The sequence below is a fragment of the Balaenoptera acutorostrata genome, chromosome 15 (genome assembly GCF_949987535.1).
Source record: "Balaenoptera acutorostrata chromosome 15, mBalAcu1.1, whole genome shotgun sequence".
NCBI classification, from domain to species: Eukaryota; Metazoa; Chordata; class Mammalia; order Artiodactyla; family Balaenopteridae; genus Balaenoptera; species Balaenoptera acutorostrata.
This window is the reverse complement of record NC_080078.1, coordinates 10,466,148-10,484,048: the sequence shown is the minus strand read 5'-3', so window position 1 is coordinate 10,484,048 and position 17,901 is coordinate 10,466,148. Positions and strand designations below refer to the sequence as shown.

Here is a 17,901-nt window from a genome sequence, read left to right as displayed (position 1 = left end):
ATTGTTCACAGTAGTCATTGATTGATTGATTGATTGATTTTGCAAGAATAGTAAACTTTTTTAAAAAATAAATTTATTTATTTATTTATTTACTTATTTTGGCTGTGTTGGGTCTTTGTTGCTGCACATGGGCTTTCTCTAGTTGCGGCGAGCGGGGGCTACTCTTCGTTGCGGTACACAGGCTTCTCATTGCAGTGGCTTCTCCTGTTGCAGGGCATGGGCTCTAGGCGCGCAGACTTCAGTAGTTGCAGCTCGCAGGCTCAGTAGTTGTGGCTCGTGGGCTTAGTTGCTCTGTGGCATGTGGGATCTTCCCAGACCAGGGCTCGAACCCGTGTCCCCTGCATTGGCAGGCAGATTCTTAACCACTGCGCCACCAGGGAAGTCCCCACAGTAGTCATTTATGATCCTTTGTATTTCTTTGGTATCAGTTGTAACATCTCTTTTATTTCTGATTTTGAGTCCTCTCTCTTTTTTTCTTGCTGAGTCTAGCTAAAAGTTTGTCAGTTTTGTTTATCTTTTCTAAGAACCAGCTCTTAGTTTCATTGATCTTTTCTGTTCTTTTCAGTCTTTATTTCATTTATTTCTGCTCTAATTTTTGTTCCTTCCTTCCACCAACTTTGGGCTTCATTTGTTCTTCTTTTTCCAGTTCCTTGGGGTGTAGAGTTAGGTTGTTTGAGACTTTTCTTATTTCTTAAGGTAAGCATTTATTGCTATGAACTTCCCTCTTAGAACTGCTTTTGCTACATCTCATAAATTTTGGTATGTTACATTTCCATTTTCATTTATCTCAAGGTATTTTGTTGTTGTTGTTGTTTCTCTTTTTGATTTCTTGTTTGACCCACTGGTTGTTCATAACTTGTTTAATCTCCACATGTTTGTGAGTCTTCCAGTTTTCTTCATGTAATTAATTTCTAGTTTCATACCATCGTGGCTAGAAAAAAAAATGCTTGCTATAACTTTGACCCTCTTAAATTTGTTAAAATTTGTTTTGTGGCCTAACATGATTTATCTTGGAAAATCCTTATTGATTTTCTGTCTGGATGACCTATCCATTGATGTTAATGAGGTATTAAAGTCCCCTACTATTATTGTATTGCTGTCTATTCCTCCCTTTAGGTCTGTAAATATTTGCTTTATATATGTTAGTGCTCCTATGTTGGGTGCATAAATATTTACAAATGTTATACTCTCTTATTGGATTGACCCCTTTATTGTTATGTAATGCCATTGTCTCTTATTACAGTCTTTGTTACAAAGTCTACTCTAAGTATAGCTATTCCAGCTGTCTTTCGGTTTCCATTTGCATGAAGTATCTTTTTCCATCCCTTCACTTTCACTTTGCGTTATGTCCTTACATCTAAGGTGTGTCTCCCTATACCTAAATTACATTTTTTTTGGTAATCAGGGTGCACACACAAGGTCACCTACAGCCCTGGCTCACCCCCCCTCCCAACTATGCACTGTGTCTACTCTTCTTCAGAACTCTTCTGCAGTGAGGCCAGAGTTCAAGTAGGCAGTCTGTCAGACAAACAGTCAGAGGGCACTGGGCTTTCCTCTTGCACTTGGCCTTGTGCAAACTTGGTCTTGGGCAAGGCCATGAAAGTATGCAACCGGACCTCAGTTCTTGCACCTTCCCCCAATAGAGCTCACAGCCTTCAGTCCTATTTCTAGAAATACCAGGGGTGTTGCCCAGCCCGCAGCGCGACTTCGCAAACCATCAGTCCACTCCAAGCAACATTTATTAAGGGTGGCGAACAGCTAGGTGGGGCGGGGCCAGGGGCTGCCACCTGCCGCCAAACCTCAGGCTCTATACATGTATATACAGGGATAGGGGCTGGAGGTGGGGAGAGCATCATGTGGGGGCGGCCTCAGACGGAGGAGGCCAGCTTCCGCTTGGTGCTCTCGCTGCAGCGGTGCAGGATGAGGTCTGCGCTGGGCCTCGGGGGCACGGCCGGCTGCGGCTTGGGGCGCTCGGTCTTGGGCGGCTCCTCCTCCTCTGCTGGTGGACAGATCCAGCTGAGGCCCGCCCCGCCTGCTCGGCCCCACCTCTCTTCACTTTTCAGGCCCCACCCCTCAAGGCCCCGCCTCCATCACCTGGCCCCGCCCCAGGCCCCGCCTCTCATCACCCTGGACGCTGGCCACATCCCTCCTCACCTCCGGCCCGCCCCCAGACTCAGGCCCTGCCCCCAGGCCCCCGTCCTCACTCACTCAGCGGGCTCCTTGGGCTCTGGGGCCCCGGCGGCGCCCGGCGGCGGCCCTGCTGCAAAAAACGGACACTGTTGCGCCGATAGGTGTCCTGGCTGAGGCGCTTCCGTGACTGCTGGTGGATGCTGTGCGCGTTGCGGATGGACGACCTGGGCACAGCAGGACAGGGGCTTTGGTCAGCGCCCCGCGTCCCTGCCCTCCCCGCGTCCCTGCCCGAGGGGACTCTCATGGTCACCCCTGGAGTCCAAAGACTAGCCCGGGGAGGTTGAGAGTGGGAAGGAGGCGGGCTGGGGGGTTGGGGGTGTCCAGCACAGCCTGGGCGGGGCATGAAGGCGACTGCCCCTCACCGACGCGGACCCCTGCCCTGACTCAGAGCCCAGGCCCATTTCCCACACCCCTCAGCAGCCTTCAGCCTACCCGCTCCCCAGGAAAGCCCTCCGAACTGCCGCAGCCCTCACGGGCCATCCCGAGGACTCTAGGCATCGGAGCCGCCACCTCCATCTCACACCTCTGCTTTCCCACCGCCCCTGCGCCAGCCCCAGCGTGTGGGAGGGGGCCTCCATCCAGTGACGGTGCTGCCTACCCCGCCAGGCTGAGCGCCCCTGCACCATCTCCCCTGCCCCAGCACTGCCTCTCCAGGGCCTGGACAGACAGACTGAAGCCGTGGTATACCCTCCTCAGCCCCGCCCAGCCCGCCCCCACTGCCCCGGGGACCCTTGCTCACCTGCGGGGTGGCGCTCCCCTCTTGATCCGGCTTTGGACCTGGTCTGTGTCCTGCCCTGCCTGCTGCAGGTACATGGATGGGAAGTAACCTGTGACATCTTCTTTCCTGCAACAGAGGCAGCCCTTGAGGCCTGAGCAGCTGCAGGGGCGGGGCCTCAGACGTGGGGTCAAGGCAGCTGGGAGGTTGCAAACACGGCAGCCAACACCAGACCCTGCACCTGTGTGCCTCAGTTTCCTCATCAATGCGACACAGGACTTCCCAGTTGTGACAATGGGAGGGGGAGGAAGTTAGCAGATCCATCGCCCCAGGGACGGGTGTTTGCTATAAAACATCTGCAATATTGTATGTCAGTTTTTTCTTTTATGGTGATTGCCTTCTGTGTCCTAAGAAACTTCTGCCTACCTCCAGGTCACCAAGTTCCCTTATGCTTTCTTCCAAAAGCTTCTTAGTTTTGGGTTTTGTGCTTGGTAAAATCTGTGAAATGTCCCAAATAAAGGTGTATGGTGTGAGGCAGGGATCTAGGTTCATTTTGTTCCCCCATAGGGATATCCAGTTGTTCCAGCACCATTTGTTGAGAAGATTTTTCTTTCCATTCTCACTACTACATTTGGTAGTAAAAAAACAACAGCCTCACTTCCGGGTGGGACCGCAGGGAGGCGGCGGGGCAGGGGCTGGCACCTCCCGCAGCAGCAATGGCGTATACCGGCCTCACCGTGCCTCTCATCGTGATGAGCGTGTTCTGGGGCTTCGTCGGCTTCCTGGTGCCCTGGTTCATCCCTAAGGGTCCCAACCGGGGAGTTATCATCACCATGTTGGTGACCTGTTCCGTTTGCTGCTATCTCTTGTCACGAAGAGAACTCCTCTAGATGCAAAATCACCTCCATACCCAGACCACCTTCCTTGACTCGCCCACTTTGGCTGTCAGCTGCCTTAAACGTTCCCACCACATTTGAATATCTTATTCTACAATGCAGTATTTTTTCCTGTCACCTTTTTTATACTTTGATGAATGATGTGCCTATTGAATCTAAACTGTGCTGCCCCTATAAAATGTTTATGTACTCTTCGGAGATAGAAAATGCTGTTGTTCTGAGAAATAACATTACTCTCCTTGGAAACTGTGGATTTGAAGATGGCTCCTGCCTGCTCACAACATGAGAATCAGCAAAGTGTTTAAAAACTGTTACATGATAGTAAGACTCCAGTGGGGCAGTCAGTAGGAGAACATGTTCAGAGGGAAAATCTGTCCCACCAGAATTATACCAAAGTATATTTTCAGGATGAATTTCTTATTTCTGCCCTCCTTTGGAATAAATTATTTTTCTGCTCTCTATGGAAAAAAAAAAAAAAAAAAAAAAAAACAACAGCCTTTGCATAATACAAACCTCACTCCATAAAACTCTGATTCTTCTTGGCTGGTGGGAGACTCACAAACATTGTCTCAGGGGTGCATGATGGGGGTTAACTGAGTTTGGGTCAAAAAACTAATTCACTTTGCTGTATAGCAGAAACTAACACAACACTGTAAAGCAACTATATGCCAATAAAAATTTAAAAATAAAAAATAAAGGTTGAGAAATCCTGCCTCAAAGTCCCCAGCCAAGGGCCACACTGATGGGGGGTGTTGTGGCCACAAGCTCACTGGGGTCATGGATGGGCCCTGTGACTCAGGGCTCTGAAATCGTGTGCAAGACCCTGGGATTCTGCTTTCCCCAGAACCAGGAAAACAAGTTAGTATTCCTACATTCACTTGGAGGAATAAACACATGGAAATTGCAATGAAGGATTTTAAAAGGAAAAGGGATGACAGGGTCTGCTCTAGCAGCTATCAAATATAATAATTAATACAATTAATTGTGTTGCTGGAGAATGAATAGATGGACTGGTCAGGGGACGTGACCCCAAGTCACAAAGGAAAGGTGTGCCCACTCAGACAAGGACACTGAACCCTGAGACACGGGCAGGCTGGGATTATCACAAGTCTGCTTCCAAAATGGAAACAGCCCAGAGAGAGGCAGTGGCCTACCCAGAGTCACACAGTCAAGTCGGCACTGAGCCTACGCAGGCCCAGCCCCAGGCCAGGCTGACTCTCAGGGCAGGTGCAGTGGGAGGGAGGGCACAGCTCTCCTACCTGATGACCCACCAGCCATCCAGGAGCTTATGAATGACCTCGATGGTTTCGCCCTGCTCCAAAGACATCTCGTCCTCCAATAGGGCAGTGTAGGCTTTGATGGTGACGTAGGGCTCACCTGGAGAGGGGAGGGGCAGAGTGTGAAGCCCCCCCGACCACGGGGCTCGCCACCCCACCCCTCCTCTCTGGGCCTGGGGCTTCCTCCAGCTGGAGCCCAGGACCTCTCTCCTCCAGCCCTCCCCCCTCCTCGTGGAGACACTCTGGACTTATGCCCTCTGCCTACTCTACCCAGGGGAGCTCGCCCGCTCCTACCCACCATCACCCACACCAGAGGCCAGGAGCGCCCATGACTGCAGAGACCTGGCCAGGAACCTGCACACGAGGAGTGGCTAGGCAGGAAGTGCGGAGGTAGAGCGCCCATCCAGTGGCACCTGAGCTACTCAACTCCAGTCCACTGTTGGCATGTGGGGCTGCAGGCCGAGTACACATGCCTTTCCCAATTTTTAAAGAGAAGTCATAAATCCACATAAAATCGTAAGATGTTTCTATTGCAAAATACGGGCAACAAATACTAAATTTTTTCAAACCCCACGTGGGACCCATCCAGCCCAGGGGCTGCCAGTTTTTCCATTCTAGTCAGCCATGATGCCCCCACCTCCAGGCAGCCCTCCTTACTGAGCCTCAGTTTGGCTCATCATGCAGCTTCCCACTGGACCTGGCCCCAGGCTGGCAGCCACCTGGTGTCCCAGGCTGACCTTATCCCCCTCACCTCTGTTCTACCTCCTGGTTCCCCCTGTCCTGACCAAGGGCACCACCTCCTACCCCACCTAGACCCAACCTAGGGTCTCAGCCCTGCCTCCCCTCCTGCCCAGCCCACAGTCATGCCTGACCCCAAAGCAGTCACTTCTGGCTCTTCAATCCTGCCCCTCTCTCCCACCCCTGAGGCCAAGGAGGGGAGGGGCACCTGCATAGTTGGGTTCTGGGTCTTCTGCCTCATCGGGACTGTCCAGGGGCTCCAAGTAGGACGCCGGGACCCAGCCGCGCTTTGTCTTCATTTGGCAGAACCACCAGCCTGTGCCAGGGATACAGGGCAGTAGGTCTGGGCGGGCCTGGAAGCCTCCCTCAGCCATCGGTAGGGGATGGGGGTGGGTGAGGGCACTCAGACACAGACACACAGGCGTCCAACACTCAGATTCAGAAATGTCACCTTCACCACACTCCACACCAAAATCACACATACCAGTACACACAGGGTCACAGAACTATAGCTCAGAACCCACTTCACACACATGGTGAGAAGTTCACCTGTCCACCCGGATATAACCCCCAGAGATGCACAGTCACAGCCCAGAATGTGTGCAGATCCCCAGAGCTGCCCTGGGGCACACTCTCAGAGAGAGGGTGACCCACAGTGTGGGGAGAACAGTCAGGGCCCCTGAAGGAGCCAGACCCCCCTGGTGGGCCAGGCGGGGAGGAGGCCTGGGGCTGCCTGGGGGGCATAGCCTTGGTGGGGGCCTGTAGCTGTGGGCTCAGGCACCAGGGGAGGGAGGTCCAGGCAGGGCGGGGAGGCTGACCACTCTGGCTCTTCTCCACGACATCCACCACGTCGCCTGTGGCCAGAGCCATCTCGGAGCCTGAGCTCTTCTCATAGTCAGCGATGGCGCGGTACGTCTGCAGGATGATGGGGCCCGTGATGTCTGGGTAGAGGGAGGGCAGGGTGAGTGGACATTGTGGGCGCCTCGTCCTGGCTCTCCCCTGTGGGCCCTGTGTAGGCCACCAGAACAGGCACTGGCATCCCATCCCCACCCAGCTGCAGACGGGCCAGGGGTAGATGCACCCTGTATACTGGAAAGCAGCGAAGACCAACTAGCCTTCGCAGCCCTGCACTTACTGAGCACCTAGTGTGTTCCAGACACTGGTCACACACTTTACACACGGTCTCTTTCTCATTTGATGTGGTTAGCGAGCAGCCCTTCTCAACTTCAAGGTGCACACAAATCACCCAGGGATCTTGCTGAAACATAGGTGCTGATTCTATAGGCCTCTGGTGGGACCTGAAAGGCTACATGTCTAACCAGCCCCCAGGCAATACTGCTGCTGCCTGTTATGGGCTGAATTGTGTCCCCCCACCCCCAAATTCATACGTTGAAGCCCTAACCCCCAGTACCTTAGAATCTGAGTGTATTTGGAGATAAAACCTTCAAGGAGGTGATTAAGGTTAAATGAGGTCATAAGGGTGGGGCCCTGATCCAATAGGACTGGTGTCCTTATAGGAAGAGGAAAAGACACCAGGGAGTTGCATGCACAGAGGAAAGGCCATGTGAGGACAAAGCAACAAGGCAGCCATCTGCAAGCCAAGGAGAGAGGCCTCAGCTGAACCCAAACCTGCCCACACCTTGATCTCAGCCTTCCAGCCTCCAGAACTATGAGAAAACGCATTTCTTCTATTTAAGCCACCCACTCTATGACACTCTGTTATAGCAGCCTGACCTAAGACACTGCTGGTCACTGGACCACACTTTGAGTAGCCCAGAGTACTTGACCATGTGTCCCACTGACTGGCTGAAATCCTGCTCCACATTTAGTAGCTGTGTGTCCCTTGTCAAGAGTCTCAACTTGGGCTTCCCTGGTGGTGCAGTGGTTGAGAATCCGCCTGCCAATGCAGGGGACACGGGTTCGAGCCCTGGTCTGGGAAGATCCCACACGCCGCGGAGCAACTGGGCCCGTGAGCCACAACTACTGAGCCTGTGCGTCTGGAGCCTGTGCTCCGCAACAAGAGAGGCCGCGATAGTGAGAGGCCTGCGCACTGCGATGAAGAGTGGCCCCCACTTGCCACAACTAGAGAAAGCCCTCGCACAGAAACAAAGACCCAACACAGTCAAAAATAGATAAATAAATAAATAAATTTAAGAAAAAACAGAAAAGATGACTACTATCTTAAAAAAAAAAAAAGAGTCTCAACTTAAATCAAGCCTCAGTGTGTCCAGTTGCAAAATGGGGATAATAGCCCAGTTGTACCTATTTCATACTATTATAGAGATGATTACATGAGTTAATACATGGAAAACATTTAAAATAGTGCCTGGCACAGGGTAAGTGCTCAATAAATGTTAGGTAGTGCTATTAACAATTATCGTGCAATAAAGACTAGATACTGTCATGCCCCTGAGTCACCCCTAAAGGCCACTTTTGCCCCTAAATCTGTTCATTCGTTCAGCCAGAACATCCTCTGGGTTGTTGGGAACCAGGCTCTGTGCTGGGTGCTGCAGCCATGGAGGTGAGCTCCCTTCACTGACCAGTGACCCTCAAAGACCCCAACTCTTCAGTGCAGCCACCAAGACCCTTCACAGCTGCTCTCACCTCCTGCTCTTTTCCCTGCACACACTGAGCTCAGGGTCCCTGATGGTGTCAGCAGTTCCTTAGGGTGACCCTCACTTGGCTGACCCCGGCCTCTCACCTGCAGCGTTACTCTTGCCATCTCTGGGCATCAGGTATGTCTCTGGCTTTTTCACCCTGCATCAGAGAACAGTCTGGGTTAGACGCTCAGCTTCCCCTGGGGAACAGCATGCTCCGGGCAGACCTACAGAAGAACTTCCCAGGAAAGTTCCCAGAAGGAACGTGGGAAATGGGGGCCTCCGCAGAGAGAAGGTAGCAACCGGACTGGGAGGACAGGGCTCTGAGGAGGACAGGATCTGCTCAGCCAGCCCGAGGAGGGGCCCCAGCCTCCTGCAGACCCAAAGGAGAAGGCTCGTGGGCCAGCTCCCTTCTGCTGGAGCCTCGAGAGGGAAGCCAACAGGAGTGGGCGCCCCCATCCTCCGGGGCCAATGGGAGCTGCCCTGCCCGGGACCGGGGATGTGTTCAAGGGTCCAGAAGCAGTGGCTGGAGCTCTGCTGTCTGTCTACGGCAGCCCTGTCCTCCAGGCCTCCCCCAGCACTCGGTACCAGGGAGGGACGGAGAGAGGGACCTTCCGCAGCACATTCCCGCGAGATCTCATCAGCATCTCCGATGCTGTCCACACAGGGCCCTGAGCACAGGAGACCCCTGGGGCGAGGGCAGGCAGAGAATGAGGTGACAAAGGATAGGCAGGGGCCTGAGAGAGGCTCAGGAAGGAACAGAGGCCACCGGCCCCCCACGTCCTCTCGGGGGCTCCACACTTCACAGTTTGTAAGCACTCTCCCCAGCACCCACTACTGCATCTGGCCCTCACCACCCGGTCACAGAAGGGGAAGTTGCTTTCAGAAGGCTCCAGGTCCCACGGCCAGGCAGTCTCAGAGTCAGGACAAGGACTTAGGACCTTAGACCCCCAGCCCACAGTGCCTCCCCCCAACCCCCAGCACCCTGAGGCTCAGAGGGGTACAGGTAGAAACTTGGCAGGGATGCTGGGGCATCCAGAGTTGGAATCCTGCCTCCTTGGCTTTCCCTGCTGTGTGACTTTGGGCAAGTCACTTCCCCTCTCTGAGCCTCAGGCTCCTCCTGTGTAACATGGGGAAAGTCCCACCCCCTCCAGGCAAGGGTCTGACCACCACCTTTCCTCCTCCCGCCACTCACTGGCTGTCCGTGGGGAGCTTGAGGTCATCAGGGCGCACCTTGAAGAAGTTGAGGAGGTGGGGGCAGCGGGAGATCTTGCCAGGCAGGTTCATGAGCGAGTTGCAGTACTCAGTGAGGGTGCCCTGGCGGCTCTCGGCCACCCGCTGCCCATCAAACCACCGCGGGGCTGGGCGGACCAGGGAGGGGCACCAGAGGACCAGTGAGCACACTCGAGAGGTCAAGTCCGGAGAGGGTGGGAGTGGAGGGGGCAATCGGAGGGCAGGGGAGGGGAGCTGGGACAGGTGAGCCTGCCCAGGTGACTCAGCCCCGCTCCTCACCTGGCAGGTGGGGGATGATCCTGTTCTCTGGGGTGATGTCCCCCGCCTCGATAGGAAACATCTCCTTTAAGATTTTCTAGACAGAAAAGCAGACGTGAAGGAATCTGTTTTATTACAGCACTGTAAAACACAAAACTGGACATGACCTAAATACCCTTCCAATTGCTCAGGCTAGAAGCTCCTGGTGGCATCCTGGATTCTTCTTTCTCTTCCACCTCACATCCAATCCATCAGCAAATTCTTTTGGTTCTGCTCCCCAAGTCTACTCAGAATCTGATCCTTCTCACTACACTTGCTGCCACCACCCTGGTCAGAGCTTCCACTGGGTCTGGTTATTATAACCTTCTTAGGTCACTCACGCCTCCCCTTCCCTTGTCTGTCCTCAATCCAGCATCCAGAGGGATCCTCTGAAAACCTAAGTTGCATCCTATCCCTCCTCTGCTCAGAACCTCCCTGCCTCTCAGCTCACTCAGAATGGAAGCCAAAGGCTCCACATTGGTCTACAAGGTGCCATGTGACCTGCCTCTGCCTGTCTTGCTCACCTCTCTTGCCGCCACTCTCCCCTTGTTCACTCTGCTCCAGCACCCTTGAATGCTCCAGGCCCACTCCTGCCCCAGGGCCTTTGCACGTGTGATTCCCATTCTTCCCCCACACAGATCAATAGCTCACTCTCTCTCTCTTTCTCCTTCTTCAAGTCCTTGCTCAGATATCTCCCACTTCAGTGAGGCCTCCTCCCTGACAACTGTCCTTCCTTGTCCCACTCTTCCCACATCCCCTCCCTGCTTTATTTTTCTCTGTAATTCTAAGGACCATCTAACATACTATATAAGTTACTTATTTTTTTGTTTGTCTGTTATCCTGACTCCTCCACTAGAACATAAGGTCTATTAGGGTGGGCAAGGATTTGCATCTGTTTTTTATGCCTTTCAGCAGCATTTCCTTCTCACTAAGTATAACGTGCCTGGTACTTAGTTGGTGCTCAATAAATAGTGGTTGGATGAATGAATGAGTCGACCAATTAATAAAAGAAGCTAATCCTACAATGGAATAACCCAGAACAGTTTAAAGAGGTGAGATGAAGCCCCACAAAGTATCAGCATGGACTGGTCTCAAAAATGTAAACTGGCGACAGTAATAAGATTGAGAAAGAGGCAAAAAGCACACTGATGGCATTTATATACACTACAAAAAATGCAGGCTCCACACTACTGCATGTTGTTTCTGTGCTGTGTGTGTGTGTGTGTGTGTGTGTGTGGCCACCCAGGGTAGGAGCTAGGACGGGATATGAGATGAAGGGCGACTTCCACTGCTTTTGTAATGTTTTATCTCCTTTATCTTAAAAACGCCTTATCTTAAAAACACCTTAGGGCTTTCCTGGTGGCGCAGTGGTTAAGAACCCACCTGCCAATGCAGGGGACACGGGTTCGAGCTCTGGTCCGGGAAGATCCCACAAGCCACGGAGCAACTAAGCCCGTGCGCCACAACTACTGAGCCTGTGCTCTAGAGCCCTCGAGCCACAACTACTGAGCCTGTGCTCTAGAGCCCTCGAGCCACAACTACTGAGCTGGCGTGCCTAGAGCCCGTGCTCTGCAACAAGAGAAGCCACCGCAATGAGAAGCCCGCGTACCGCAACAAAAAGTAGACCCCGTTCCCACAACTAGAGAAAGCCTGCGCAAAGCAATGAAGACCCAACGCAGCCAAAAATAAAATAAATTTTAAAAAAAACAAACAAAAAAACCGCCTTATAGCAAATGGCCCAGTGATATCAGCTGTGACTCCAGGTGGTGGGTGTACAAGGCTGGCTACAGTTTTCTTTGCATTTATCTGCATTTCACTTTAAATAATTCACACAAGAGAAGTGCAGGAACCTGCACGCTTCCTGAAGCCCCTTCCCTGGTTAAGGAGGGCCCTGCGTGTGGAGTGGGCCCTGGGGGAACCCATCTGGCTTTTGTGGCCCCTCCATCCACATGGCCCTGTCTTAGACCAGAACCCAGCATGTGTGCCCTGTGACCCCCGATGACCACCCCCAATTTTGTCCAACCAGCCACTGGTGTTGGGAACCCTGGGGGATTCTCTCATGTAAACCTTGGTGATAACAGGCACCCACAAAACAAGAGGACCCGGTTTCTTGGGTGTCAGGAGTATCCGCCCTCCTTCTAATCCACCAGGGGTCCTCATCAGGCCAGTGACGGTGAGTGAAAGAGCAAGCTCCTAGGATGACACCTGCGGTGGTGACACTGGCCAGGCTGTCCCCTGCAGGGACAGAGCAAGCAGGGCCCTTGAGACGGCCCCCTTGAGATCCTGTGGAATGGGTGCAGAGTTTCGGTTTGGGAAGACAGAAATATTCAGAAATGGGTGGTGGTGTTGGCTGTGTGACACTGTGAATGTACTTAATGCCACTGGCTTGTACACTTAAAATGGGTAAAGTGGTAAATGTATGTTATGCATATTTCACCAAAATAAAAATTGCTTTAGTGGTTTTTAAAGTTAAAAAAAATAATGTCCCCTTATCTGTGGGCTGGGAGGGGATGGGGGGACTCTGGGTTCCTCAGCTCCTGGTCAGCACCTGGGCTGCTCCCCTCCGCAAAGGGAAGAGCTGGGACTGGGTGTGGCATCCCCTCCCTGGACCCCCAACACAGGGCACTCACATGGAATTCGTAGATCTCAGTGAAGCGCCGGTAGACCACCTTCTCAGACAGGTCCTGCCACTTCACCAGGAACATGTAGACCTGGGGTCGGTAGAGGTGGGGCATCTCATTCAGCCATACACCTGGGCAGCCCCCCACCCCATGGTGGAAGCCCACAGGACTGGGGGTGGGAGGGAGAATGCTCTTTGTGGTAACCTGGGCCATAGAAAGGGCAACAAGTTCAGGGGTCCCAGGGCAAGAGGGATGACTTCTCTCAAATTAACTCAAATTCATCTGTAAACTGGAGGTAAAAGTAGGACCTCACTGCTAGGGCTGGTATGAGAGTTAACAGAAGGTAAGATACAGAAAGGGCTGGCCTCAGACAACACAAGAACTCAGTAAGATGTTGTATGGTTCCATTTCTGTGAAACGTCCAGGGATTTCCCTGGTTGTTCAGTGGTTGGGACCCTGCGCTTTCACTGCCAAGGTCCCAGGTTCAGTCCCTGGTCGGGGAACTGAGATCCAACAAGCCACCTGCGCGGCCACAAAAAAAAAAAAAAAAAAAAGTCCAAAAGAGACAAATCTATTGAGACAGAAAGTAGATTAGTTGTTGCCAGGGGCTGGGCAGGGTTGGGGGTAGGGGGACTAAGGCTTGACTGCTAACGGGTATGGGTGATGAAGAAAATCTTCTAAAATCAATTGTAGTGATGGTTGTGCAACTCTGTGAATATACTAAAAAACCACTGAATTGTACAATTCACATAGGTTAATTGTATGGTATGGGAATTATATCTCAAAAAAGCCATTATTTTAAAACAAACAAACAAGAAGAAAACAAAACAAAAAACCTCAGGAAGGAAAAACAGGCCTGCAAAAATAGTTAGGAGAATACCACTCAGCCACAGAAAAGAACAAATTACTGATATTTGCAATCATGTGGATGAATCTCAAAATCATTAAATTATGCTGAATGAAATAAGCCAGGCATGAAGGGCTACATATGATTCCATATCTATGACATTCTAGAGCAAGCACAACTAATTTAAGGTGGAAAAAACCTGGGGCTGGGGAGGAATGACTGGGGCGTGAGATGGGGTGATGGTCACGGTCTACATCCTGATGAGAGTTTGTGTTACGTAGGGAGATGTACTGTCCAATCTCAGCAAATGTATCTCTGAGATTTGTGGGTTTCATTTTACACAAATTTTACATCAAAAGAGAAAAAAACTACAAAAAAATACTGAACTCTAGTTGTGATATGCATGCTGAAGTATTGGGTTGGCCAAAAAGTTCGTTCGGGTTTTTTTTGTAAGGTCTTAAGGAAAAACCGGAATGAACTTTTTGGCCAACCCAACGTTTAGGACAAAGTGTACTGATGTTTGTAATTTGCCTTGAAATGCACCAAAAATAAGATAGATTGATGGGTGGATGGATGGATGGATGTATACATGATAAAGCAAGTACTACAGGAAATATTAATGGTATAATCAAGATAGTAAGCATATGACTGGCTGGGTTTGTTTTGTTTTGTTTTTTAATTAATAATTTATTTATTTTTGGCTGTGTTGAGTCTTCATTGCTGTGCACAGGTTTTCTCTAGTTGTGGCGCATGGGGGCTACTCTTCGTTGCAGTGCACAGGCTTCTCATTGTGGTGGCTTCTCTTGTGGAGCATGGGCTCTAGACGCGCGGGCTTCAGTAGTTGCAGCACACGGGCTCAGTAGTGTGGCTTGTGGGCTCTAGAGTGCAGGCTCAGTTAGTTGTGGTGCACAGGCTTAGTTACTCTGCAGCATGTGGGATCTTCCGGAACCAGGGCTTGAACCTGTATCCCCTGCATTGGCAGGCAGATTCTTAACTACTGCACCACCAGGGAAGTCCCTGGTTGGGTTTTTTGTTTGGTTTTGTTTTGCTGTAAAATTTTTTTCAACTTTGCTGTAATTTGAAATTTCTCAGAATAAAATCTTGGGGAATAAAAAGAATAGCTACCAATGGAGATGATAAAAATGTTCTAAAAATTAGATAGTTGTGATGGTTGAAGAACTTTAAATATACCAAAAACCATAGTGCACTTTAAATGGGTGAACTTGCTAATATTTTACATATTTAGAAGTAAAATTAAATCAACAAGGATTTTTTTAACTTTAAAGTTGGAAACAAACAGAAACAAATGAACTTAACTCTATATAGAATGGGTAATAACCTAAATATTAAAGGAAAATGGAAAAGAATCCAAGTAGCTTTTAGTTGCAGCACTTTCAGTATTCTCAGTCCAAAAGGACAAAAAGAACTGCAAAGAAAACTTAAATTTGACTTAATAGGTTAGTAGGTTTATTGTTAATAATGGCGTGGGTGTAATTATTCTGAAACAAGTTTATGTGTATTTTAGAATTGAGCAGAAGAGTGAATATACTGATCTCGTTGGGAGCCAGGGTTCCTGCAGTGAGAGAAAGGAGCTACAAACATAAAGTGATGAGAAGCAAGGATGATGTGAAATAGCTATTTCCGCCAGTCTGTCCACTGAAAAGGCAGTCATGAGCCATGACACCTTGGTGGCAATGAGCACACCTAGCTTCCAGATCTTGGGTTCTAATATCACTCCCACTAAAAAGAACCAGGGCTCTTTGGTGAAATGGTTGAGTCCAGGACTAGGGCTGGGAAAGTCCAAGTTAAGCTGGACCACTTTGTGCCATAAGAATGTACCCAGGTGCCCTGTCCGCACCCCCCGCCCCCCAAAAAAAGAATGACAGGATATATTAAAAAAAAAAAAAAAAAAAAAGTACAGAAGCCAGCCTGAAGGAGCTCCCAGTCACCAAATCTGGGACATTCTGAGCATCAAAATAAGTAATGATGGTATTGGATTATAACTCACTGAATAAAACAGGAATCCATGGAACCATACTGACATAAATAAGGAAGAAGGGAAGACACAGGAAAATGTTAACTAATAAATGCAGAAGGACCAATAGAGTTGAAAAATCATTCTTTGGCAATCATTATAGTAATTTGATTCAGGCAAGAGTCATACAGATACTATAAGGCACAGGATATTCACATAGCTTTACATAACCTCCCCATAGTTTAGTTATTAATTACAAAGGGGAAAATAGTAACTTTACAGCAGAGAAACTTGGAGAACACCTCCAGGACTCAGTGATCAAAGTTAACATCACCAATAAAGGAACAAATCAAAATCACCTGCCACCTGATAGGATCAATGAAAAGAACATATCAATACTTCTGGGGTATTCCTGCATTACCAAGATCTAACAAAATATCAGACACACCCAAATCGAGGGGTGTTCTGCAAAATAACTGGTCCCATCTCTTCAAAAAGTCAAAGTTGAGAAGGACAAAGACTGATTAAGACTGATCTGGGTTTAAAGACCACCAAAGAGACATGACAACTCAGATGCAACAGGTGATCCTGGATAGTTTTTGTTCGTTTGTTTGTTTTAATTTGTGTGATCTTGGATTGGATCTTTGACCTGAAAAAATTTTCCTAAGGAGGGACAAGAGGACAACTAGTAAAATCCGAATAAAGTCTGTGGGTTGCATGACAGTGTTTCATCAGTGTTAATTTCCTCATTTTGACACCTTTGGTTATGTAAAAGAACATCCTTGATTTTAAGAAATACACACCTGTAATATTTAGAGGTAAAGAAACACAGTGTCTCCAAATAACTCTCAAATGATTCAGAAAATGTATATTCAGAGAGAGAGAAAGCAGGAGGGACAAAGAGACGGAGGGGGAGAGACAGAGAGTGAGAGAAGGAGAGAGGAAATGTGGGTGAAGGAATATTGGAGTTATTGGTACTTTTTGGGACATTTCTGTAAATTTGAAATTATTTCAAAATTAAAAGTTAAAAAAGAAGGGTCTTGGCACACACACTAAAAGTGTCATACAAGTGCCAATTTACTAATTGGATCCCTCCCTGGCCTTCTTCTGGGTTTGGGGACCCCGTGATGGGGTTGCCATGTCTGGGCCTGAACTCCTCCAGCTCCCCCAGGGCAGGAGGGGGGACTCCTCTGGTCCCTGTGGTGGTGTCACCCTACAGGAGGGGTCACGACTCTAATGTAACTGATCGCCACCAGGGCGCCCTCCCGAGGACCCTTCCCAGAGGGGCAGCGGGGACACTTGCCGGGCGCGGAGAGGGGACGCCGGGCTGGGGCGGGAAGCAGGGCGTGGGGTGGGCGGGCGGGGGCCGGGGGCCTCGCACCGAGGGCCCGGGTGGCGGCGCGCATCTTTTGAAGGGCGCACATCGACTGCGGCCCCGGCGGGCGGCCTGAGGCCCAGAGCCGGGGAGCCTTGGCCGCGACCCCGCGCCCTCACCCCTCGGCCGCCCGCGTCTCGGGCCGGGAGTCCCGGGGCTGCGCGAGGACCGGCACCTGCGCCCCGCCAGTCCTGTCCCCACGCGCAGGGCGCCTCAGGCCGGTACTCACGTAGTGCTGGCTGGGGACGAAGCGCTTCTCGAAGCCCAGGAGGGCGATGTGGCGAATGAAGGGGTCCCCCATGGCTGGGCTGCGTGCGGCCACCTCTTCTCCGGGGCTCTGCGGGCTGGGACTTAAATAGGCTGGAAAAAGGAAGTCGCCTCTGTCGCGGCGGGGCCGCGGGCAGGTGGGGGCAGGGAGCGTGCAGATAGGGCTTTGCTTCTTCTTTCAGTTTCTGGGATTCCTCGGGTTCCCGTGGTGCGGACATGGGTGGCCCCACGCACGCAGTTGTGCGGGGACACGCCCGTCATTGTCCCCGCCGTGGCCCACAGGGCCCCGCAGGAGGGCTGCCCGACTCCCAGCTCTCTCCTCCTGGTTCCTCTGAGCCAGCCACGCTGGCCCCTCTGTTGCAGGTGCTCCCATCTCAGGGCTTTTGCACAAGCCATTCCACCTGGCCCATCTCCCACACACCTGTAACTCCCACCCTCATCTTCTACAGGTTTCTGCTCAAAGGGCACCTCCTCTGAGAGGCCTTCCTTGATATAAACTTCACATAAAATAGCAAAACTTCATGCGGACCCCACCCCTCTTTCCTGTTTTTTTTTTTTTTCAGACCACTCATCACTATTTTTATTTTTACAATGTCTTTCCCTACCAGAATGTGAGCCCCGTGAGAGAAGGGTTTGGCCTGTTTTGACGAGGGCTCTGGCCCCAACCCCTAGAGCTGGTGCCTGGCACGCAGTGGGCCCTCTGTAAGTATTCGGATAGTAACTGCATCACGCACGAAGTGATTGATGGAACGAATCCTCCAGGGGAGCGTGTGCAAGCCTCAGGTGTACATCCCGGGTGACTGTGGCTGAGAGCAGGGGCAGCAGGGCAGACTGAGTGAGAACCGCGTTCAAGTCCTGATCAAAGAATGGCCG

General features: G+C 51.0%; 1 protein-coding gene across 1 annotated transcript; it reads right to left on the bottom strand.

Annotated features, from left to right (window-relative positions):
• Nucleotides 1-1,772: 1,772 nt before the first annotated feature.
• On the bottom strand, nucleotides 1,773-17,532 carry NCF1 (neutrophil cytosolic factor 1). The gene is made up of 11 exons (XM_007186522.2): nucleotides 16,991-17,532; nucleotides 12,574-12,654; nucleotides 9,926-10,001; nucleotides 9,609-9,774; nucleotides 8,518-8,573; nucleotides 6,635-6,757; nucleotides 6,025-6,132; nucleotides 5,061-5,178; nucleotides 2,930-3,034; nucleotides 2,209-2,354; nucleotides 1,773-1,996 (listed from the first exon to the last, which is right to left on the bottom strand). The coding sequence occupies exons 1-11, from the start codon at nucleotides 17,060-17,062 to the stop codon at nucleotides 1,869-1,871; spliced, it is 1,179 nt and encodes a 392-aa protein (XP_007186584.1). The 5' UTR covers nucleotides 17,063-17,532; the 3' UTR covers nucleotides 1,773-1,868.
• Between the last annotated feature and the right edge of the window lie 369 nt (nucleotides 17,533-17,901).